Below are 25,165 nucleotides of genomic sequence, written 5' to 3'. Positions count from 1 at the left end.
TGAGATGTCCCGGACCCGGCGCTTAGCATGGGGCCGGGGGCCCCATGAGGCGAGAGATGCACAAGAGGGGGGCCCCTACCGGCCGGGCCCCATACTGGAGTCAGGGCAGTCATGCCCTGATGGCGGCCCTGCTGGAGGCTGGAGGGGTCCCCTTTCCCTCGGGGCCCCCGTTCAATGAACCGGCTGCACGGGCGGTAGTTCCGCCCCTGGTGTCGAGCATGCTCGCTCAACACTAGTTACCATGATAGTCTCATGAAGGCCTCCATCACTGCCATCTTGGTACTCCACAGGCTGAGTTTCTTAAACCATGATTTTCACTATATCCAACTGTGACAGATAGATCACAGGTTCAAGTCCCCTAAAGGTACTAATAAATGAAATGAAAAAAAATATTTATTTCTTTTAAAAATATAAGAAAAATGTAAAAAATATAAAAATTAGAATCACTATTCACCCATAAAAAAGACAATAAAGAAATAGATATATTTAGTATCACTGGGTCAGTAGAAATCCAATCTATCAAAATATAGAATTAATTAACTATATGGCACACGCCGTAGTGAAAACAAAAGACCACAAATTCTGTTTTTAGGGTCGCCGCTCCTCCCTAAACAACTCAACAAGAAGCAATGAAAATGTATCTGCCCCAAATTGGTATGAGCAAAACCGACAGTTCGGGATGCCGACACCAGGTCCTTTCACCGCTCCATTGTCGGAAAAATCAAAAACTTTTTTGAGTCTCAGAAAATGGCGACATAAACCAGTTTTTCCAAACTTCAGATTTTCTTTTCACCACTTTATAAAAAAAAAAAAAAGATACGTTTGGTATCGCCGTAATCGTACCGACCCCGAGTATCATGTTTTCCGGTCATTTTTTACCACACAATCAACACCGTAAAAAGAAAATCCAAAAAACAATGGCGGAATTTATTTTTTTTCCCCCTTTGGAATATTTTTCATGTTTTAAATTATAGAGTAAAATTAATGATGTTTTCCAAAACTACAAAAAAAAACAACCCTCATATTGCCGTCGAAAAAAAAAAAGTATTTTGGGAGGAGGAAAAAAATGAAGGCGTAAAAATTTTTAAAAAAAATGGATTTGTTCTGAAGGGGTTAAAGTGATTAAAAAAATAACTTTAATGTTTTTGTGTTAAATTTTTGACAGGAATTTTCCAGAATAGTAATTTTATTGACATTGTGTATCGTAGTTACTATGTTTTGTGTAACTTTTTCTGTGAAAATGTTTTACTTTCGTCACCGTTATGTGTGAACCTTCCTCTAGCTTATTCACTAGGAGTAAAGGACTGGGAATCCATTATATGCTCTTTACTTTAATAGACTGCGCACAAATAAACACAAATCTCATGAAAACCTGAATTTATCTCAGCTGACAGGAATTTAGGCGGCCTAAAACTGCGCATGCGTGGTAGAAGACCGGTGTCCACTGCGCACGCGTAGAAATCCGAGCTCCAGAGCATAAACCTGGCAACCGAACGCCTCTAAAGGAACACTGCGCATGCTCCGTGCGTCGTGTCCATGACAACGGGTACAACATAACGTGGGGCCCGTCGCTAGGAGACGGGAGGAAGCGCTCTGAAACTTTATATAGAGAGTAACGAGGGAGAACATGGCGGCTCTGAGCCTGGAGGACGGGATGCAGCTGGAACTGGAGGCAGTCATCGGATATAATGGTGAGATCGGATCGTGTGTGATGATGATCTACTAGATCCATTCATGGGGAAGGGGTAATACAGAATGTAAGGCTACAGGGCGCAGGTGGATATTGTACAACTGCAACTTTATTGTAAATGACAAACAGGAGCACAATGACTGCATAAATGACATGATCTGTGTGATCTGTCACCTATCTGTCATAGTCAGCAGTAGATAGATCAGTATTTGGGGAACAGTCACTCCTACTAAATACCGAACCCCCCACCCCCCTCCCCCCCAAGACCTGCCGTATACCGGGAACACCACAAGGCCTGCCGTTTACCGGGAACTTCCCAAAAGACCTGCCGTATACTGGGAACACCCCCCAAGATCAGCCATATACCGGGAACATCCCACAAGATCTGCCGTATACCAGGAATACTCCACAAGATCTGCCGTATACCGGGAATACTCCACAAGACCTGCCGTATACCGGGAATACTCCACAAGATCTGCCGTATACCGGGAATACTCCACAAGATCAGCCGTATACCGGGAACACCACACAAGACCTGCCATATACCGGGAACAGCCCACAAGACCTGCCGTATACCGGGAACAGTCCACAAAAGGTTGATACATAAAATGAGAACAATGGGGATAGGGGAAAATATATGTATGTGGGTTAAGAACTGGCTCAGTGATAGGAAACAAAGGGTGGTTATTAATGGAAAACACTCAGACTGGGTCTCAGTTAACAGTGGGGTACCACGGGGGTCAGTATTGGGCCCCCTTCTTAACATATTTATTAATGACCTTGTAGGGGGCATACAGAGTAGTATTTCAATATTTGCAGATGACACTAAACTCTGCAGGGTAATCAATACAGAGGAGGACAATTTTATATTACAGGAGGATCTATGTAAACTAGAAGCTTGGGCTGATAAATGGCAAATGAGCTTTAATGGGGATAAATGTAAGGTAATGCACTTGGGCAGAGGAAATAAAATGTATAATTATATGCTTAATTGTAAAACACTGGGCAAAACTGTAACTGAAAAAGACGTGGGTGTATTGGTGGACGACAAGCTCACGTTTAGTGGCCAGTGTCAGGCCGCTGCTGCAAAGGCAAATAAAATAATGGGATGCATTAAAAGAGGCAGAGATGCTCATGAGGAGAACATAATTTTACCTCTATACAAGTCATTAGTGCGACCACACTTAGAATACTGTGTACAGTTCTGGTCTCTGGTGTATAAGAAAGACATAGCTGAACTAGAGCGGGTGCAGAGAAGAGCGACCAAGGTTATTAGAGGACTGGGGGGTCTGCAATACCAAGACAGGTTATTACACTTGGGGTTATTTACTGTGGAAAAAAGAAGGCTTAGGGGTGATCTTATTACTATGTACAAGTATATGAGGGGACAGTACAAAGACCTGTCTACTGATCTTTTTACTCTGAGGCCAGAGACGGGGACAAGGGGGCATCTTCTAGGTCTGGAGGAAAGAAGGTTTAATCATAATCACAGACGCGGATTCTTTACTGTAAGAGCAGTGAGACTATGGAACTCTCTGCCACATGATGTTGTAATGAGTGTGATTCACTATTAAAATTTAAGAAGGGCATGGATGCCTTTCTTGAAAAGTATAATATTACAGGTTATATATACTAGATTCCTTGATAGGGCATTGATCCAGGGAACTAGTCTGAGTGTCGTATGGAGTCGGGAAGGAATTTTTTTTCCCTAATGCGGAGCTTAGTGTTTGCCACATGTTTTTTTTTTGCCTTCCTCTGGATCAACATATTAGGCTATGGGTTGAACTAGATGGACTTAGTTTTTAAGGTTGAAGGAAGACTATGTTACAAGACCTGCCATATACCGGGAACACCCCACAAGACCTGCTGTATACCGGGAAAACTCCACAAGATCAGCCGTATACCGGGAACACCCCACAAGACCTGCCGTATACCGGAAACACCCCACAAGACCTGCCGTATACCGGGAACACGCCACAAGACCTGCCGTATACCGGGAACACCACACAAGACCTGCCGTATACCGGGAACACCATACAAGACCTGCCGTATACAGGGAACACCCCACAAGACTTGCCGTATACCGGGAACACCACACAAGACCTGCCGTATACCGGGAACACCCCACAAGACCTGCCGTATACTGGGAACAGCCCACAAGACCTGCCGTATACCGGGAACACCCCACAAGACCTGCCATATACCGGGAACACCCTACAAGACCTGCCGTATACCGGGAACATCCCACAAGACCTGCAGTATACCGGGAACACCCCACAAGACCTGCCGTATACCTGGAACACCCCACAAGACCTGCCGTATACCGGGAACACCACACAGGACCTTCCGTATACCGGGAACACCACACAAGACCTGCCGTATACCGGGAACACCCCACAAGACCTGCCGTATATCGGGAACACCCCACAAGACCTGCCGTATATCGGGAACACCACACAAGACCTGCCGTATATCGGGAACATCCCACAAGACCTGCAGTATACCTGGAACACCCCACAAGACCTGCCGTATACCGGGAACACCACACAAGACCTGCCGTATACCGGAAACACCCCACAAGACCTGCCGTATACCGGCAACACCCCACAAGACCTGCCGTCCCCTGCACATCACAATTTGGCCCTTGTAGTTGCCCTGATCCTTAGCCTGTGTGCCCACGATGCGTTTTTAAGCGTTTCCGCAGCGGCAAATACGGTGCAGAAATGCTTAAAAAAAACGCTTGGTAGAAGGTCTGCCATGTTCCCCAATGATAATCTGCATGTACTGTGCACATGCTGCGTAAATTTCTGCTGCGGATTATCATTGCAGAAAAATACGCAGCATGTCCATTAATTTTGCGGACACGCAGCGTAATTGCCGCCATTGACTTTCATTGGAACGCTTGGATTCCGCATCACTGCATCTGTACATGCGGAATCCAAGAGACTCTCCTCCAGAACCGGGTACCATAGGACCTGTAAAAAAAAGAATAAAATAAATATTATACTTACCTTCTGATGGCCCTCGCTGTGCTTATCCTCCCTTGCCGGCAGCTCGCGGTGGACTGAATTACCTGCGCTGACGTCATGTGACGGCAGGTCCTTCAGTGTACCGCGAGCTGCCGGCAGCCAGGACCGAGTGAAGTAAGACGACGGGGGCCATCAGAAGGTAAGTATAGATTTATTTTTTTATTTTTTACCATTCTTTCGGTCACACTATATAAATCCATGCTGGTTGCATGGATTTATATAGTGTGACCAAGTTGTCAAGCACTTTCCAAGTGATGCTAAAATCTCTTGGAAAGCGCTTGACACCCGCATGCTGAAATGCAAGTGAAGAACGCTTCACATCCGCATGTCCCTGGCAGGAAAAACGCATGTACAATTCGCATGTACAATTCGCATGTACAATCTGCATGTACAATCCCCATACGTTTTTTCTGCCAGAGAGATGCAGAAACGCTCAGGAAAAAATCCGGAGCATTTCTGCATCGTGGGCACATAGCCTTACACTTGCCCACTTTTCCTTCTCCAAGCCCATCCACCGTATGACTCTCTGCCGCATGGACCCCGCTGCCCGCCACCAGTCAGTGATGTCATTATTGGTGTATATGACCCTTCAGGAGTCTGGTGCCATTTGCCCTCTTCTCTTTCAGGGCACGTGCCCTCTGGGCTGATCAGCCACCCGGATAGAGAGCACCTCATTTACCCGTTGGGGTGCACTGTCATCATCCAGAGTCTGAACAAACCCCAGCAGCACTTCCTGCACGGTCACACCAACAACGTGTCCTGCGTGGCCGTCTCCAAGTCCGGCAAATACCTGGCATCAGGACAAGTCACCTACATGGGATTCAAGGTACTAAGTTTGGACTATACTCCAGAGCTGCATTCACAATTCTGCAGACTGGAAACAGTAAGCTTGTCCCCCTAAGCTTAGCTGCACTTTTATATCTTTACTACACTTCCAATATAGCAAATTACCAAGGCAGGCTGTGTAAGGTCCCTGAGCATGAATGAGGTGCTGAGAGATTTCAGCTCTGAAGCCTACAGAATTATGAATGCAGCTCTTGAATTTTAACAGGAATTGTTCTTTACAGGCAGATATTTTTCTTTGGGACTACATTAAGAGAGAGCCCTGGGGGAAGCTCAGTCTACACAAAGTCAAGGTGGAAGCTCTAGCCTTCTCGCCAAACGACCAATACCTGGTGTCCCTGGGCGGGCAGGACGATGGCAGGTAACTGAGGCCAGCCATGGCTGTAGTGAGGTCCTCGTCCTCCTTCTGACGTTCCTCCATACTGTCCATGATCTGCCACTCAGTCCTCATCTTATTACCTGTTCTGCTCTGTATTATAGTGTCGTCCTGTGGAACGTGGCAACCAGAGAAGCCATATGTGGCAGCCCGGCTTCTTCCCTCAGCGCTGGACATGCCCTGACTGTGACCTTCATCAACAACAGCGAGGACATGTTCATAACAGGAGGAAAGTGAGTCCTTCTATGTGTACACAGGGTCTGCACCAACAGAATAGTGAGTGCAGCTCTGGAGTATAATACAGGATGTAACTCAGGATCAGTACAGGATAAGTAATGTAATGTATGTACACAGTGACTGCACCAGCAGAATAGTGACTGCAGCTCTGGAGTATAATACAGGATTTAACTCAGGATCAGTACAGGATAAGTAATGTAATGTATGTACACAGTGACTGCACCAGCAGAATAGTGACTGCAGCTCTGGAGTATAATGCAGAATGTAACGCAGGATAAGTAATGTAATGCATGTACACAGTGACTCCACCAGCAGAATAGTGAGTGCAGCTCTGGAGTATAATACAGGCGGTAACTCAGGATCAGTAATGTAATGTATGTACACAGTGACTGCACCAGCAGAATAGCGAGTGCAGCTCTGGAGTATAATACAGGATGTAACTCAGGATCAGTACAGGATAAGTAATGTAATGTATGTACACAGTGACTGCACCAGCCAAATAGTGAGTGCAGCTCTGGAGTATAATACAGCATGTAACTCAGGATCAGTACAGGATAAGTAATGTAATGTATGTACACAGTGACTGCACCAGCAGAATAGTGAGTGCAGCTCTGGAGTATAATACAGCATGTAACTCAGGATCAGTACAGGATAAGTAATGTAATGTATGTACTCAGTGACTGCACCAGCAGCATACTGGGTGCAGCTCTGATCAGCTGCTAGTCAGTGTGGTGATTACGGGTGTGGTGGCTGCAGATCCTGCTGTGAGCTGCTGATCTCTGAGAAACCAACACCTCTCCACCTGGGAACCTGCTCTCTCTCTTTCCCAGGGAGGAAGCGGGTTTCTGGGATGAGTGAGGGAGCCAAGCCCCAGGCTTCCGCTTCCCAAACCAGGCCGGCGGGGGGCAGAAGAAACCAGCAACCGGCCGGCACATCAGAGGACTCGGGGGTGAGACGCTCCACCAGGAGTCACAGCAATGTGTCTCCTATTCCCCCTGGGTTTGTGGAGACCCAGAGAAGCCGCAAGGCTTCCAGCATGGAGGAAAAGCCTGACAGCGGCGTGCATGATGGCGCTCCTTCCGGAGGAAAGCTGAGTGCTCACGGAGGTGAGGCCGACCTCCCTGAGGGGGGTTGGGCGCTGCAGGGACCCCGGGAGTCTGTGTCCACCTATGCCTCCCGGGTCATGATCCACCTCCGTGAGTATGAAGATGCCAGTAAGCTCATCAGGAGGCTCCGGGAGGAGCTGCGCTGCACAAGCGCAAAAGCTGCAGGGGCCTCCAAACCAAGGAAGACAAAACTCCAAGCCGAGGTAAAGCGACTGACCAGTGAAATTCATCTCCTGGAACTAAGGAAAGCCACCATCTTAGAGCAGAGTGGTCCTTTCAAAGAAAAACTCATAAATGAAGACCGCTTTAGAGAAATGGCTGATACCAGAGAGCAAAGGCAGATGGGGCTGCAGCCTGAGAGCCAGGTGGATGATGAGAGTGATGATGACCAGCAGCAAGCCCCACCTGGCAGCCTGCAAAGTCACCCGCAGGCCACGTGCAGCGATCTCCCTGCAGGACAGGCGATAGTGACATCCGGTCGCAGTTCTGCCGGCTCTGGGGAGGACAGTGACAGCAGCCTCCAGGGAGGGGCGCTAATGGCGGACATTAAGCTCCTGGAGTCCCCAGTGTGCCTCCAAAACTTCCATCTTGGTGATGATCTACCAGAAGAGGCACCTGGGGGCCACAAAAAGGCAAAGAAGACCAAGCCAAAGCTGCAGGAAGCAGTAAGCTATGTCTATGCCCCCCTCCCTGTACCCCCTGAGTCGGCGGCAGGCTCAGCTCGCTGTATAAGCCCCGTTGCCCAGCCCAGCCCGGGTTCTGCTGTGGATCCGGTGCAAAGGCGGGAAGATTACAGAGCGCGGTAGTGAGGCGCAGAGCTCCGTCTCTGCTTGTAGTAGCGGGGACGTAGCAGGAGGTGCATCAGCCGAGAGGCTGGACAGTGAGGGCAGCCCGGCGGCGGGCGTTCCATCAGGCCACGATGCTGTGGTGCGCTCCTCAGTGGGAGGGGGAGCAGCCCGGTGTCGGGGGCAGCTCCGGTAGCCTCGGCGCCTCTGAATGCTGTTGCCGCTGATCACTTAGTTGAGAAGCGACGGCAGTGTGAGGGGGCTGTCGGGGCTGAGCGTTCCGGTCCTCCCACGAAAGTGCTATTTTGTGCTGGCGTCGCTGGTCCGGAAGATCCTGATGCTAAAGATCAGCGGCACCTAACAGCAGCTAAAGATCAGCGGCACATTATACCAAATGCCAAACAGCGGAAATTACCGACCGATGATGTGGAGGGCACACATAAGACCGGGGGTGAGGTCGCCTCCAGTTCTATGGAGGTGACTGAGCCCCTTGTGCCTGATGCGGAGGTCAAAAGGTCATCCACCATTGTTACTGGTCCAGCAGGAATGAATGTGGTGGTGGGGGTGAATGAGGCTAATTCATTGTCTAGTGGTGTGGTTGCTGGTTTGGTGGAGGGTGAGATGGAGGTGGGTAATGGTGATACTGTTGGGGCTGATGTGGTCACTGGTCCGGTTGCCCCCCCAGGGGTGGCAACACCTGTCCAGAGTTATGCCAGTGTCACCTCCGGGGCAAATAGGGCATCCTCCTCATCTCCGGGCTTTGGGGACGGCATGTTGCAACGGCGCCTTCTGGAGGCTCTAAAGAAGGGGGAGAGATCACTAATGGTAGAGGGTCGAGAGGTTGATCTATCCTTCTGGATAGAGAGGGCCTTCCGAGAGCAAAAAGGGGGGGATACAGTGTGGTCCCTCCCAACAGCCGGGCCAGGCAGTGTGCGTAGGAATGTGGTCCGTCTTCGGTGGAGGGGCAGTGATGCACGTCCGCCAAGGTCTAAAGTTGTGGAGCTCCTGCTTAGGATGGGCTTCAAGGCGATTGACATCTACGCCTTGATACATCCCTATTCCACGCCTGAGTTTGATGTCAGCTTTGTTCGGCCGGAGGGGCTTGAGCTCTTCTGGGCGAATTATGAGTTGGCAAAAAATGAGCCCGGTTGGCGAGACTTTGCTGTTCAGGCAGTGTCTCGCCAAAACCAGATCAAGAAAGTGACCGTGATGATTCGTAATGAGTCGCTTTCTTGCTATGACATCATGACGTGGCTTGGTCGGTATGGAGAGGTGGTGGAGATGCCAAAGAAAAACCGCGACGAGTTTGGTATCTGGTCAGGGGCCTGGACGTTTATGGTAAAACTTAAGCGTTCAGGTGGTATGGTTGCCCACATTCCATCGTCTGCCTTCCTGGGTAGGGATCGTATCCTGGTCTTCTACCAGGGGCAACCGAAGCTCTGTCACAGGTGTGGCGACCCCACACACTACAGTGCAAACTGCACTGTGCAGAAATGCGCGTTGTGTGGGGGTGTCGGCCATCTTGCCGCCTCTTGTGTGGAGATTTGGTGCCACCTGTGTGGTGAGTTAGGTCACCCATTCAGCCGTTGTCCTCGCTCCTTTGCTAATGCAGTCGAGACCCCGGTGGGAGTAAGCCGTGAGGCCGATTCTGCTGGGGAGGGGACTAGCAGGGGTGGGGGAGCTGAGGGGCCAGGGAAGAAAAGCAATAAAAAGACGCCTGCCCAGCTGAGGCATCTAGACAAGCGCAGACAGGAGAGGGAGCGGGGCGAGCCCCAGACTACCGGGGCTGCCCCTGTCCTGGATGCCAGTCTTGCTGCTGAGGCCCCGAGGGATGATAAGTTGGATGAGGAGGTCAGGAGGATCCACAGGGAGGAAACTGTCTCTGCCTCTGAATCCTCCCATTATGAAAGTATGGATGAGGATAATAAGCGGTGGCTAGAGAACAAGCGTAAGCTCGGCACCAAAAAGAACAAAAAGAAGGAGGATAAAACATCTTCTCCCACTCTGACCAAGGAAGGTAAAACCGACTCCCCTCTGGTTGGTCTTTCGAACCGGTTCCAAGCCCTTGATAACATCTCTTCCTCAGAAGAGGAGGCTGAGGATGAAGTTCCGGCTTCAGCGGAGCTTACAGGGGGTGCCGAGTCTCCTTCTCCTGGGGATGCAAGGTCCTTGGGGGGAGGGACTGGCCCAGAGTCCGGAGACGAGGACGAGAAAAGAAGGAAAAATGCTGGAATGGACACCTCTGTGTCATTAAAGAGGGGGAAGGATTCCTCCTCTGAGGCAGAGGATAAGGGGAGTGGGAAGAGGAAAGCCGTCTAACTTAATCACCAATGATGGCTTTACCCACTCCGTTGACGCTGGCGTCCATTAATGTTGCCAGCATTAAGTCAAATATGGCTAGATTTGCGGCCTTTGATTTTCTCAGCCGGGTTGAAGCTGACATTTTCTTTTTGCAAGAGACCAGGCTGCCAAATATGGCAGAGGTGTTTATAGCTAAGAGGGAGTGGAGACTCGGGCCCTCCTATTGGTCTCTTGCGGCCGAGCCGTATAGCGGAGTGGCGGTCCTTTTTACCGCACCGGTAGAATGCCGACGGGTTATTGAGTTAGAAATGGGGAGGTGCCTGATATTAGATGTCCTCATGACCGGACAGGAGCTTCGGCTCATTAACATCTATGCTCCCCAATCTAAGTGGGACCGGAAGTGTCTCTTTACGAGGATCAAGCCCTACCTTTTTACGAGTCGGCAGGTCGTCTTTGGAGGGGACTTCAACACTGTCACGAGGCCCCGGGATAGAGGAGGTTCCAGAGACAAGCTGACTTATGATAGCGTCGCCCTTAATAGTATAGCTAGTGAGGCTCGCCTGGTGGATGTCCACATCCGGCACACCCCAGGCCACGAGGGGTTCACCTATTATAGAGGTAACTGTAGGTCCAGGATAGACAGGTTTTATTTAAAGGAGGAAGCCGTCTCTTCAGCAGTATCTGTTGTTGAGGTGGAGTTCTCCGATCACTGTTTGATTTTGTTTTCCCTGAATGTTACAGAGACCCCCCCGGATGGGAAGAGGCTTTTGGAGGCTCAATTCATCTCTCTTGGAAGAAGCGGAGATAAGACAGTCCTTTGAGGATTTTCTTCAGAGCCAGGTACCCTTACTGGATCTTTGTAGTAGTAAGTCAGAGTGGTGGGAGATGTTTAAGAAAAGGGTGGCGAGATTCTTCCGCCAGCTCTCGAGCCTCAGTAGCCTGGACAGGTATCGCCTGTATCAGGGCCTGAGGAGGAAACTCGAGCATCTTGTCTCAACTGGAGGTAGCCGCGAGGAGATCTCCAGAGTGAAATTTTTGCTAATGAGGTGTCAGTATGATAGACACGCATCTTTGGTTTTTGAGAGGGATTACGGGAAGTACCGCTCGCCCGACCCTTACAGAAACTGCAAGATGTCAGTGAATAGTAAAGTTGTTACAGGACTGGTTGACACTGCGGGGTCCCTGAAAAGATCCAGATCAGGGATCCTGGAGGTCGTCAGATCCTTCTACTCGCACCTCTTGGGGAAGAGGGATCTGGATTGGGATGAGATGTCGGCTTTTCTGGCAGAAGCCGTCCCCGAACCAGGGGTAGACCCCTCTCTTGGCGTTTTGACAGAGATGATCAGGGAAGAGGAAGTTAAGTTGGCGATTGAAGGGCTTGCCCTAAAGAACTCTCCCGGTCCAGATGGCTTAACATCTAAATTCTATAAGACCTTTAAGGACGCCTTGGTTCCCCTCTTGACTGAGGTATTCAATGAGTGTCTTTCCTCGGGCACTCTGCCAAAGTCAATGAGGAGGTCTGCCCTGATCATCTTGTCAAAGGGTAAGGACTCATCTTGCATTGAGAACTGGCGTCCCATAGCGCTTCTCAATGCAGACAGGAAGGTTTTGGCAAAGGTGCTGTTTAATCGGCTGGTGAAATTTGCACCCCAGCTCCTTTTGGGGGCCCAGCATTGCTCTGTTTCGGGCCGCAGTACAATTAGTGCTGTACTCTGTGTCCGAGAGGCGGTGGAGCAGGGTAGGGCTGGTCACTGGAAGGGGTACATGCTGTCATTGGACCAGGCAAAAGCGTTTGATCGGGTTAATCATGAGTACCTCTGGTCTGTCCTTCTGAGGTATGGCCTGCCGGGGGGGTTTGTTGATTGGCTTAAGACCTTGTACGCTGGGGCAGAGAGTTTCCCGCTTGTGAACGGTTGGATTGGCAGCTCTTTTGAGGTTGGGTGTGGTGTTCGCCAGGGTTGTCCCTTGAGCCCGCTACTGTACGTGTTTGCGATTGACCCACTTCTTAGGAGGGTGGAGCGTGGACCGTTGGCTGGGATCGGGATGGACCGGGCTGCACCGGAAGCCACTCTGAGAGTGGTGGCGTATGCCGATGACGTCACCGTTTTTGTTTCCTCTGATAGGGAGGCGGAATGGCTGATGTCAGAGGTAAATCGCTACTCAGAGGCATCCGGGTCCAAGATCAACCGGGATAAGTGTGAGAGTCTCTGGCTGGGAGGAGGAGATCCTGTTTTTGATCTCCCGGACACCCTTCCAGGACCCAAAGTCTCTGCAAAAGTTCTTGGCATCGAATTTGGCCAGGGGGGATTACCCCAAACAAAATTGGGACAGCAGGCTAGAGATCGCCACTCAGAAGGTGAACCAATGGAAGGGTTGGTCTTTGACCCTAAGGGAAAGGGTAAACCTGATCAAAACTTACCTGCTCCCTTTGCTGATCTATCTGGGCAGTGTGTGCATCTTGCCAGAGCCTCTCTGGACTCGGGTCTACAGTTTGTTCTTCCAACTGTTATGGGGGAATAGACTGAACCTGGTCAAGAGGGAGGTTACTTACCGTACGAGGAGACTAGGAGGGTTGGGTATGGTCAACCCTGTGGTATTCCTTGTGAATACCTTCATTAAGATCAATATTGCAAACCTCTGGAAAGAGAGGGCTCCTCTGTGGGTATTCTCCTGTAAGGGATGGTTTCAGCCTTTCTTCCAGGAATGGGAGACAGGAGGGCAAGTGAAGGATCTCCGCACACCGCATGGACATCTCCCGGCTTACTCTACCGTGGTTCTGAAGGTAATTCGCCGGTGGGGTCTGGGAATGTGGGAGGTCAGGACTCTGCCAAGGAAGCTCATTGACAAAAGGGTTCTGTTGACCCATTTTCAGAGGCCTCTGGCGCTCAGGGATTGCCCAAGTCGGGATCTTGGGGTGGGTCTGTATCTTTTGAATTCTATCAGGATCCCCTCGAAGGTTTGGGACTTGGCTTGGCGCTGTTTCCATGGGAAACTGTGTGTGAGGGACAATCTGAAGTGTAGGAGCTCTGAGGACAGGAACTGTCCTCGGGAGCATTGTGGTACCATGCTTGAAAGCATGGACCACTTCCTGCTTCATTGTCCCTTTAACACAGAGGTGTACAACAGGGTGGGCGCCTCCATTGGCTGGCCCCGGCTGGCCGGTCTCTCTTATGCGGAATGGGCCTATGGAGCATTCGGGGACCTGGGTGGTTGGGACCACTGCACCTTATTTCTAGTTAGCGCAGTGGTTAGGTATCACACGTGGAACGCACGGTGCTTAGTATCGACGCAGCGGAAAATCCTCCCAGTGGACGATGTGCTTAGGACCATACTCGGTGACCTGGTGAAGGTGCGTTCTCTGGAGTATGAGAGACTGGGTACACGGAGGGCCGCTCTCCTCTGGAGGGGCTTTTCTTTTAGTGTGCCCTAGTCTGGTCATCTCCTCTCCTGGTGGTGGGCTGCTGCTGACACCATAGATTTTTGTTTTATTGATCAGTAGACAGTGATGTAGGGCTGCAGGCGCCGAACTTGGGCTTTGTCAGTTGTGGTTATTGTATTGTTTGTTATTGTATTGTTTGTTTCTGTATATATTGTATATTTGGGTTTGGGTGTAGGTGTTAGGTTGGGTGGAGGGAAAAGGGGGGAGGTGGGTTCATCTTGTGGGACACTGGTTATTTGGGTGAATAACTGGCACTGCCTGATCTGTCCTATGGACGTTGGACATGGACTGAGGCATGAGGCGCGGGACCAGCTCTCAGGTCAGTGCCGGGGAGGGACTGGTGGGCTCGAGTGTGGGGGGTTTTGTTTTGTCTTGTATATATTTGTATAGTTAGTATTTATTTTATTTATAATAAAAAAATAAATAATTAAAAAAAAAGAATGTATATATTAGTTTGTATATAATTTGTCGGTTATTGTTTATTATATTGTTATTATTTGTTTGGTAACCGGACCAGATGTCATGGTGTAGGTAGTTATTATTGTGTATATATGTATAATATGTGTGTGAGGAGAGAGGGAGCGGCTGGACCAGTTCATTACATTGTTCATTTTCTGGTTATTAATTTTGTTATGTTTCTGTTATTATTATTGTTATGTTTTTCATTTTTATAATAAAAGATCTGCAGGATATAACTCAGGATCAGTACAGGATAAGTAATGTAATGTATGTACACAGTGACGGCACCAGCAGAATAGTGAGTACAGCTCTGGAGTATAATACAGGATGTAACTCAGGATCAGTACAGGATAAGTAGTGTAATGTATGTACACAGTGACTGCATCAGCAGAATAGTGAGTGCAGCTCTGGAGAATAATACAGGATGTAACTCAGGATCAGTACAGGATAAGTAATGTAATGTATGTACACAGTGACTGTACCAGTAGAATAGTGAGTGCAGCTCTGGAGTATAATACAGGATGTAACTCAGGATCAGTACAGGATAAGTAATGTAATGTATGTACACAGTGACTGCACCAGAAGAATAGTGAGTACAGCTCTGGAGTATAATACAGGATGTAACTCAGGGTCAGTACAGGATAAGTAATGTAATGTATGTACACAGTGACTGCACCAGCAGAATAGTGAGTGCAGCTCTGGATATAATACAGGATGTAACTCAGGATCAGTACAGGATAAGTAATGTAATGTATGTACACAGTGACTGCACCAGCAGAATAGTGAGTGCAGCTCTGGCGTATAATACAGGATGTAACGCAGGATAAGTAATGTAATGCATGTACACAGTGACTCCATCAGCAGAATAGTGAGTGCTGCTCTGGAGTATAATACAGGAGGTAACTCAGGATCAGTACAGGATCAGTAATGTAATGTATGTACACAGTGACTGCACCAGCAGAATAGCGAGTGCAGCTCTGGAGTATAATACAGGATGTAACTCAGGATCAGTACAGGATAAGTAATGTAATGTATGTACACAGTGACTGCACCAGCAGAATAGTGAGTGCAGCTCTGGAGTATAATACAGCATGTAACTCAGGATCAGTAATGTAATGTAATGTATGTACACAGCGACTGCACCAGCCAGCAGAATAGTGAGTGCAGCTCTGGAGTATAATACAGGATTATGTAAATTATGTAATCTATATACATAGTTCCTATAAAATAAGTTAAGATTAAAGCCACCCTGTTACCTCCTCTTGGTTGATATTTGCAGCCATGTATCAGTGACACTATAGTAAACACTTTATACTTTTGCTTTACTTATTGGAGAGTAATGGGGTCTGACCTCTGCATCTGTTCACAGCGGGACCCTGCGAGTGTGGGAGTTGGATCTGCCGAACAGGAAAATGCTTCCCACCGAATGTCAGATGGGGCAGCTGAAGCGGATGGTTACGTGCCTGGCAGTGAGTACCACGCTGAGCTAATCCCGTCACCCTCCATTTATACCACTATTTGCAGGGACGATGTCCGATTGTGCACACAGTTATGTTTCCAGATGCCTCTGGTGCTGCGTTCATAACGCAGCCGTGGGGAGGGAGATTTTTTGTATATAACGATACAGAATTTTTAACCCCTTGTAGAAATATTCTGCATCTCACCTACAGAGACATCTATAGTTGTCCATGTTTCTCCATCATGTTCATCCTTTCTCAGGTGGCAGAAGACGACAGCTGCTTTTACTGCGGGACGTCTACTGGAGATATCCTGAAAGTGAACACAAAGAACAAGCTGCTGAGCAGCTGCGGACCCCAGAAAGGCCGATTCAGCCTGGTGAGATGATCGTCAGCGCCTGTGGTTAATGATGAAGAGTGTGCGGGTGCTGTATAAATGCTGGATAATGATCAGACCGCTCTTCAGTCCCCATCTATGGTGTCATTGACCCCCTTCTTCTCGCCATTATCAGGGGGTGACTGCTCTGGCACTGATGAAAACTGGAGAGTTTATTATTGGATCTGGAGATGGAAAATTATCCCTCTGCAAAGCACCAAACTACAAAGCGGTGAAGTAAGTGACCGTCGTCATCCAAAAATTAGTTATTTTAGGTTATTTCTCCATGAACCTGTAGAGTTTCATTAATTTTCTTCATAGAAATCCTTTTTGTTTTCCAGGACTGTGACCCTGCAGGGAGCTGTGAACTCTATTACTCTGCGCGGACAGGGGCACCAGTTTTTCGTGGGGACAGGACAAGCCCAGATTTATCGTTTCAACTACCCTGAATTTAGAGAGGAAATTATCTCTACCTGTCACAGCGAGGCGATCAACGACATTGTCTTCCCCTTGTACGTGGCCGACTATAGCTCTCTGACATGTAGCATTATTGTATGGCCACGTACCATTCATATGATGTAATACCGTTCTTATACATTATTTTATTTGGATTTTCAGCGGCACGTCGGAGCTGTTTGCTACTTGCTCCAAGAATGACATTCGTGTTTGGCACACCACCAGCCACAAGGAATTGCTGAGGATCACCGTACCCAACGTGACCTGTAATGCCATCCAGTTCATGAGAGATGGCAAGAGCATCATATCAGGTGAGGAGAACCCCTATCCTCCTCTCCACGTCATATCATTAGGGGGTCATCCTCACCCTTTGTGTGAAGGCTGACGCTGCAGGATGGCGCTCTGTCGCTGGGCGGCTGTATTGTAACCCATCATGTGCTATGTATTAAAGGGCAAGAATTTTCCAAAAAGTGTTGTGCTGTGAACTACGCCACTGCATGCGGCATGCTATGGCGTTTGCTACACCTGTATATACTATGGTGAAGTCATTCCAGGCTAATGAAACAATAAGGACTCACCTAACTTCACCGCAGTGTGTGTGTATATGTACAATTGAAACCAGAAGTTTCCATACACTATATAAAAAGACATATATACATGTTTTTCTCAATATCTGACATGAAATCAGAATAAACCTTTCCCGTTTTAGGTCAATTAGGATTACCATAATGTTTAATATTTGCCAAATGACAGAATAATGAGAGAGAGAGAAAAATTTAAGCCATTTTTATTACTTACTGCAAAGTCAAAAGTTTACATACATTTCATTAGTATTTGGTACCATTGCCCTTAAACTGAATGACTTGGGTCACACGTTTGGTATATCCTTCCACAAGCTTCTAACAATAGTTGGTCAGAATTTTGGCCCATTCCTCCTGACAAAACTGGTGTAACTGATCCAGGTTTGTAGGTTGCCTTGCTCGCACCTGCCTTTTCTGCTTTGCCCATAAATTTTCAATAGGATTGAGATCAGGGCTTTGTGATGGCCACTCCAAAACAATGACTTTGATAACCATAAGCCATTTTGGCTGTATGCTTTGAGTCATTGTCCATTTGGAAGACCCATTTCCACCCAAGCTTTAACTTCCTGGCTGATGTCTTGAGATGTTGCTACATAATCTTCTTTTCTCATGATGCCATCTATTTTGTGAAGTTCACCAGTCCCTCCTACAGCAAAACAACCCCACAACATGATGCTGCCACCCCCATGTTTCACAGTTGGGATGGTGTTCTTAGGCTTCCAAGCTTCCCCCTTTTTCCTCCAAACGTAACGATGGTCATTATGCCCAAAATTTCAATTTTAGTTTCATCAGACCACAGGACATGTCTCCAAAATTTAAGGTCTTTGTTCCTGTGTGCATTTCCAAACATTAATCTGGCTTTTTTTTATGTCTCTTTTGGAGTAATGGTTTCTTCCTGACAGAGTGGCCTTTCAGCCCATGTTGATACAGTACTCGTTTCACTGTGGATATTTACACAATCCTACCAGCTTCCGCCATCATCTTCCCAAGGTCTTTTGCTTTTTTTCTTGGGTTGATATGCACATATCGGACCAAAGCACATTCATCTGTGGGGCACAGAACCTGTCTCCTTCCTGAGCGGTATGATGCCTGGACATTCCTATCTTGTTTGTACTTGCGTATAATTGTTTGTATAGGTGAACGAGGCATCTTCAGGTATCTTGAAATTGTACCCAAGGATGAGCCAGGCTTGTGCAAGTCCACAATTATCTTCCTGATATCTTGGCTGATTTCTTCAGACTTTCCCATGATGCTACACAAAGAAGCCGTGTGTTTCAGGTGTGCATTAAAATACATTCACAGGTGTGTCTCTATTTAACTCAGATGTTGCAAAAAAAAAAAAAACCCTATCAGAAGCTTCTAAACACATGACATCATCATATGGGCAGTCCAGAATTGTTTAAAGGCATAGTAATCTTAGTGTATGTAAACTTATGACTTTGCAGTAAGTAATAAAAATTCCTTAAAACATTCTCTCTCTCTCTCTCTCTCTCGTTATTCTGGCATTTGGCAAATATTAAAAATTATGGTAATCCAAATTGACCTAAAAGGGGAAAGGTTTATTCTGATTTCATGTCAGATATTGAGAAAAACATGTATATGTGTCTTTTTATATAGTGTATGGAAACTTCTGGTTTCAACTGTGTGTATTGATATATGTATAATAGATAGATATATATATATATATCTATATATATATATATATATATATATCTATATATATATATATAGTACATACCAAAAGTTTGGACACACCTTCTCATTTAAAGATTTTTCTGTATTTTCATGACTTTGAAAATTGTACATTCACACTGAAGGCATCAAAACTATGAATTAACACATGTGGAATTATATACTTAACAAAAAAGTGTGAAACAACTAAAAATATGTCTTATATTCTAGGTTCTTCAAAGTAGCCACCTTTTGCTTTGATGACTGCTTTGCACACTCTTGGCATTCTCTTGATGAGCTTCAAGAGGTAGTCACCGGAAATGGTTTTCACTTCACAGGTGTGCCCTGTCAGGTTTAATAAGTGGGATTTCTTGCCTTATAAATGGGGCTTGGACCATCAGTTGTGTTGTGCAGAAGTCAGGTGGATACACAGCTGATAGTCCTACTGAATAGACTGTTAGAATTTGTATTATGGCAAGAAAAAAGCAGCTAAGTAAAGAAAAACAAGTGGTCATCATTACTTTAAGAAATTAAGGTCAGTCAGTCCGAAAAATTGGGCAAACTTTGAAAGTGTCCCCAAGTGCAGTTGCAAAAACCATCAAGCGCTACAAAGAAACTGGCTCACATGAGGACCGCCCCAGGAAAGGAAGACCAAGAGTCACCTCTGCTTCTGAGGATAAGTTTATCCGAGTCACCAGCCTCAGAAATCGCAGGTTAACAGCAGCTCAGATTAGAGACCAGGTCAATGCCACACAGAGTTCTAGCAGCAGACACATCTCTTCAACAACTGTTAAGAGGAGGCTTTGTGCAGCAGGTCTTCATGGTAAAATAGCTGCTAGGAAACCACTGCTAAGGACAGGCAACAAGCAGAAGAGACTTGTTTGGGCTAAAGAACACAAGGAATGGACATTAGACCAGTGGAAATCTGTGCTTTGGTCAGATGAGTCCAAATTTGACATCTTTGGTTCCAACCACCGTGTCTTTGTGTGACGCAGAAAAGGTGAACGGATGGACTCTACATGCCTGGTTCCCACCGTGAAGCATGGAGGAGGAGACGTGATGGTGTGATGGTGTGATGGTGTGGGGGTGCTTTGCTGATGACACTGTTGGGGATTTATTCAAAATTGAAGGCATACTGAACCAGCATGGCTACCACAGCATCTTGCAGCGGCATGCTATTCCATCCGGTTTGCGTTTAGTTGGACCATCATTTATTTTTCAACAGGACAATAACCCCAAACACACCACCAAGCTGTGTAAGGGCTATTTGACCAAGAAGGAGAGTGATGGGGTGCTACGCCAGATGACCTGGCCTCCACAGTCACCAAACCTGAACCCAATCGAGAAGGTTTGGGGTGAGCTGGACCGCAGAGTGAAGGCAAAAGGGCCAACAAGTGCTAAGAATCTCTGGGAACTCCTTCAAGATTGTTGAAAGACCATTTCTGGCGACTACCTCTTGAAGCTCATCAAGAGTGTGCAAAGCAGTCATCAAAGCAAAAGGTGGCTACTTTGAAGAACCTAGAATATAAGACATATTTTCAGTTGTTTCACACTTTTTTGTTAAGTATATAATTCCACATGTGTTAATTCATAGTTTTGATGCCTTCAGTGTGAATGTACAATTTTCATAGTTCTGAAAATACAGAAAAATCTTTAAATGAGAAGGTGTGTCCAAACTTTTGGTCTGTACTGTATATACACTTATACATACATACATACAAACCCTTACTATCTTCTCAGCATGGAATGACGGCAGAATCCGAGCATTCACCCCCGAAAGTGGCCGACTAATGTACCAGATTGAGAACGCGCACAGCATGGGAGTCACAGCCATCGCTGCCACCGGCGACTGCAAGAGGATTGTGAGCGGAGGAGGCGACGGCAGGGTCTGTTGACACCATTACTTTGAAATTCTGCTGATAGGCAGAAAAAACAGATCCTAATGTGGGATTTCTCTTTGCAGGTGCGAGTGTGGGAGATCGGTAAGGAAAGCCAGCGTCTGGTGGAGTCCATGAAGGAGCACAAATCAGCAGTGACCTGCATTAAACTGAAGAGCAACAACCGGGAGTGCGTCACCGCCAGCGCCGATGGGGCCTGCATCATATGGGACATCGAGTCAGTGTCTTATACATAGAAGTTCTTGTCTTTTAGTGATTCTGACAGAGGCGCATTCACAATTCTGTCCCTTCAGAGCTGAAATTTCCCAGCATGTTCAATGGCTGCCCATCACATAAGTCTCCCATTCTGGCACTTGGTGGAAGGGACGCACACAAATCTAACAATTATCACCTATACAGTGACGAGGTCTTCATTTTTGGAAACTATCGCCTTTAATCCTTTGGCGATATTTTTCGTACATGTAGGGCTGATGTGTGCACGGCATACAGGGAGCTGAGCTCACTCCGTACAGCAATTGCAGCAATTTAACCCCTTAGATGCCACTGTTAATCAGAAAAGTGACATTTAACAGGTTAGAAACATGGCATCCCTTCTATCAGCCATTGACACAACACCATTGCAGGGTGCCTATGGCATTGTCATTGCGGGTTGGTGCTACTGTATGCCCCTTTGTCTATCATGTTTGTACAATTACGAAGCCCAGATTGCATTGCAATGTATTATATAAACTATCACAGCTTCAATTTCTAATAAATAAATGTAAAAAATATAAAAAAAAAAAAAAGTAAAATACAAAAAAAATTGTTATCGCCACATACTTAATTGTCTGATCGATTAAAATATCTAACTGTTCATACGGTAAAACCCGAACCAGAAAAAAAAAAAAAAAATCGAAGAGGCAGAATCTTTTTTTTTTTTTACCTCTTCTAAAAAAATAATAATAAAAAGAGGTGAGAAAGTTGTACGGACCAGAAATAGTAATGATAAAATCTGCTAAAAAAACAAGCCTGATTCAACTCCGTCCACTGAAAAATATCGAAAAGTTATAACTCTCAGAATAGGGCAACTGAAGCCAAACTTTTTGCAAAAATGCCTTTGTCTCTGAAGGGTTACCAGCGCCTCTCTAAGTATCTGGAGGTCCTGCCGACATTGCATTGGCTGTTCTTTGCCAGGTCTTGTGAACGCGCCCTATTCATTGGGACAGATGCTCAATCCCCGTGTGCTGATTCCTAGCAGGCGGCCATGGACACAACGTCAGCACTGCCTCCGAATATAAGAGGCGCTGGATAACCCCTTTAAGAAGATGTGGCTAATTAAGAAGTTGCCTTTTTTGCTTCCTCTTAGAACTGACAAATATTATTTCCTTTTTTTTTTTTTCTTCCAGACGTTTCATTAGAAAACAGATGGTTTTATCTAACACGCTGTTCCGCTGTGTCTGCTACCACCCGGAGGAATTCCAGTTCATCACCAGCGGCACCGACAGAAAGGTCAGCGCCACCCTAACCTGCATCCACCTTCTCTATGTTTCCTACATCATGGAGATAATAGGCACTGGTTGTCCAAAAACAAAAAAAGTTTATGCAGAACCCATAATCACCAGCAGATGGCACTGTCTAACAGTGTTGGGGACAATGTAACCACATGGCGGCTTCATATTTCTCTGCTCCCTTGTAGATTGGGTACTGGGAAGTGTTTGACGGATCAGCTATCAGGGGACTGGATGGATCCATGTCAGGAGCAATCAATGGGATGGATATAAGTGACAGCGGAAGTCACTTTGTCACAGGTAAGGTGTAATAATCAGTGTATGACCAACAGGTGGCAGAATAGAAGTTATATTTTTTCCTCATCTGGGGCCCCTGACTCTCAGGGTCGGTATGGGGCTCTCCTCTTTCACTAAGAGCCTTATAGCCGGTGTCTTGTCTTTCACAAGTAAGATGTCAGCCATGATCTTAAAGGGCCATCAAATCCAGAACTTCTAAAAGTGTAGAAGCCTTATGGGTCATTGACAAGTATGGCTGATCCTTAAATACAGAGAAATTTGAAAAATGTATCAGAGCTTGTGCGCTGCCATCTACTGCCGATCACTTCTTCTCTCTGTGCCAGGTGGAGATGATAAGCTGGTGAAGGTCTGGGACTACAACGAGGGGGAGGTGACGCAGGTCGGCATCGGACACAGCGGCAGCATCAGCCGCCTAAAAATCTGCCCTCTCTCCAAGTACATCATCAGCGTCAGCACTGACGGCGCCATATTACGCTGGAAGTACCCCTATCCTGTTTAGGTAGCCCCCCACTCACCTTTATTTATAGCTGCCCTGTAAGATGGCCGTGAGCTTCAGCGTCGTCTCCAAGGTCCTGATGGTATCGGATCACGCTGTGGAGATGTCAGCCACACGTGGGCGGAAACGATCAGAGATATGTTTGTGCTCCTCAGATATACCTTCTCATGTAATAAATAATATTTCTGCTCCAATATTATCGCCATAAACGTTTATTCACATTTTGCAGTCATCTTTGCAGTCATTTTATGAAATCGCCGACGACAGAAAAACCTGCGACATGTGAATAAACCCTTGTCCACCCAGTACCCTGTCAACATAGGAAATCATCAAATGAGGCTATGGGTTATGTTAAAGCGTTAAGTTAACCTTTTCATTACCGGGCAATTTTTTTGTATTTATTTTTTTACATGATTATTTTTTTGGATGTGTTTTTGCACTTTAGTTTTCTTTTACTCCCCTTCTGCCAAGAGTCATAACTTTTTTTTATTTTTCCATCTAGCCGTACGAGGGCTTGTGTTTTTTTTTTTCTCCATGCGACGAGTTGTAGTATTGAGTGACGCCATTCACTTATTCATTATCCATGGATATTGGCCCCCTCCCAGGCTAATAACATCAGTCCTCAGCGGCCCCAGAAATGGCACAGCAAGAAGATGTGCCAATTCTGGTGCTTAGCATCGCTCTTTCCACTTGCCCTGGTGCGGTGGCAAGTAGGGTAATAGGGTAGGGGTTGATGTCAGCTGTTTTAGGACCGCGGACATCAAGCCTGTCACTGTGCTAGCTGTGATCTCATTGAGGTCACCGCAGTTCATCGGGCCGCTCATACTGAGCTGCCTGTGGGAACAGCAGCATCAATGACGTCACCACAGGTCATTGAAGCTGCGTCCTAAGTGCAAATCAGTCTCTCCTGGATTCATGTCTGAACGGTCGCATCTTGCCACTGCTCAGCCATGAAAGCCAGATGTCGCAGAGATGGATTACGACGTGGGACATAGGGTTTATCATATGGATTATCTTCTCGTCGGACAGGTGAAGAATATGGTTGTTTTTTATTTTTCATTTCACCCTAATAAATAGGAAAAAGAGAGTGGAGAGTGTTTTTTTTTCAATATGGGAGTCTGTGTCATTATTTCAATTAAAGGACTTTCTTCTGGGTGTTGTTTTTTTTACAATATGACTATACGGTTAGTCCCTGGGCTTGATGTCAGTGGCGATAAAACAGCCGACATCAACCTCAACCCTACTACCCCACTTGCCACCGCACCAATGCAAGTGGGAAGAGCGAGGCTAAGCGCCTGAATTGGCACATCTTATTGATGCGCCACTTCTGGGGCCACTGAGGGTTGATGTTATTAGCCTGGGAGGGGGGCCAATATCCATGGCCCCTTCCCTGGCTATTAATATCAGCTTGCAGCTGTCTGTTGCTGGTTACAATTTACAGGGGGACCCTATGTCAATTTTTTTCTGGTGTCCTCCCTGTAAAATAACCAGTAAAGGCTAAGCAAGCAGCTTTGAGCTATTATTAATACTCTGGGAGCATTTACAGCTAATGGCCCCTTTCCCTGCTTAGTAAAATCAGCCACCAGTGGGCGGCTTTCCCTCTACTGGTTATGAAAAAACGGAGGGAGCCCACAAAGTTTTTTTTCTTTAATTCTTTATTTTACACACAATGTACACAGTGGATACAACTCCCATCATTGTTGCCTCCTCTCGCTGATCACAGGGAGAGCAGGCGACAATGGTGTAAGCTGCTTTCAGTACCCGAGGTGGGGAACAGTGCGAACTGTACCTTTTGTTTCCAGGCGCCAGTACATGTCACAGTGATGACACATGGATGTCATCCGTGTGTCATCAGTGTGCACGTGCGCGGGATGGTTTGCAGCTCATGCTGCCAATAAAAAACGGACATGTCCGCGTGTTTTTTGCACGGACACACGGTCTGTGGAAACACACTGACATGTGCGCAGACCCATTCATTTGAATGGCTCTACATATGTAAGTGTCACAGGTACATGTGAAAACTGGCACCACACGTACCGGAGACACTGACGTGTGAAGGAGGCTTAGGGCTATATGAGAGTGACACGATGAGGCCAAGACTTTCGAAAATTGTTGTGACGTGATTGCATCGTGTGAATAAGATCTATATGTGATACTTCGCCGCGGAGCCTCTGCACTATG

At 46.8% G+C, this 25,165-nt stretch overlaps 1 protein-coding gene across 1 annotated transcript; it reads left to right on the top strand.

The window, feature by feature from the left end:
• Window positions 1-1,532: 1,532 nt before the first annotated feature.
• On the top strand, window positions 1,533-23,177 carry CFAP52 (cilia and flagella associated protein 52). Its single transcript, XM_073680979.1, has 14 exons — window positions 1,533-1,691; window positions 5,346-5,545; window positions 5,787-5,923; window positions 6,043-6,171; window positions 15,635-15,734; window positions 15,985-16,101; window positions 16,235-16,335; window positions 16,440-16,610; window positions 16,717-16,865; window positions 20,547-20,692; window positions 20,770-20,921; window positions 22,090-22,192; window positions 22,380-22,491; window positions 22,812-23,177. Exons 1-14 carry the CDS (start codon window positions 1,628-1,630, stop codon window positions 22,985-22,987), a joined length of 1,857 nt encoding a protein of 618 aa, XP_073537080.1. The 5' UTR covers window positions 1,533-1,627; the 3' UTR covers window positions 22,988-23,177.
• The last annotated feature ends 1,988 nt before the right edge of the window (window positions 23,178-25,165 follow it).

The sequence above is a fragment of the Phyllobates terribilis genome, unplaced genomic scaffold (genome assembly GCF_046119375.1).
Source record: "Phyllobates terribilis strain yellow unplaced genomic scaffold, ASM4611937v1 Scaffold_5__5_contigs__length_657084704, whole genome shotgun sequence".
NCBI lineage: Eukaryota > Metazoa > Chordata > Amphibia > Anura > Dendrobatidae > Phyllobates > Phyllobates terribilis.
Note: the sequence above shows the minus strand (reverse complement) of the source record. Positions and strands in the feature narration are given on the sequence as shown.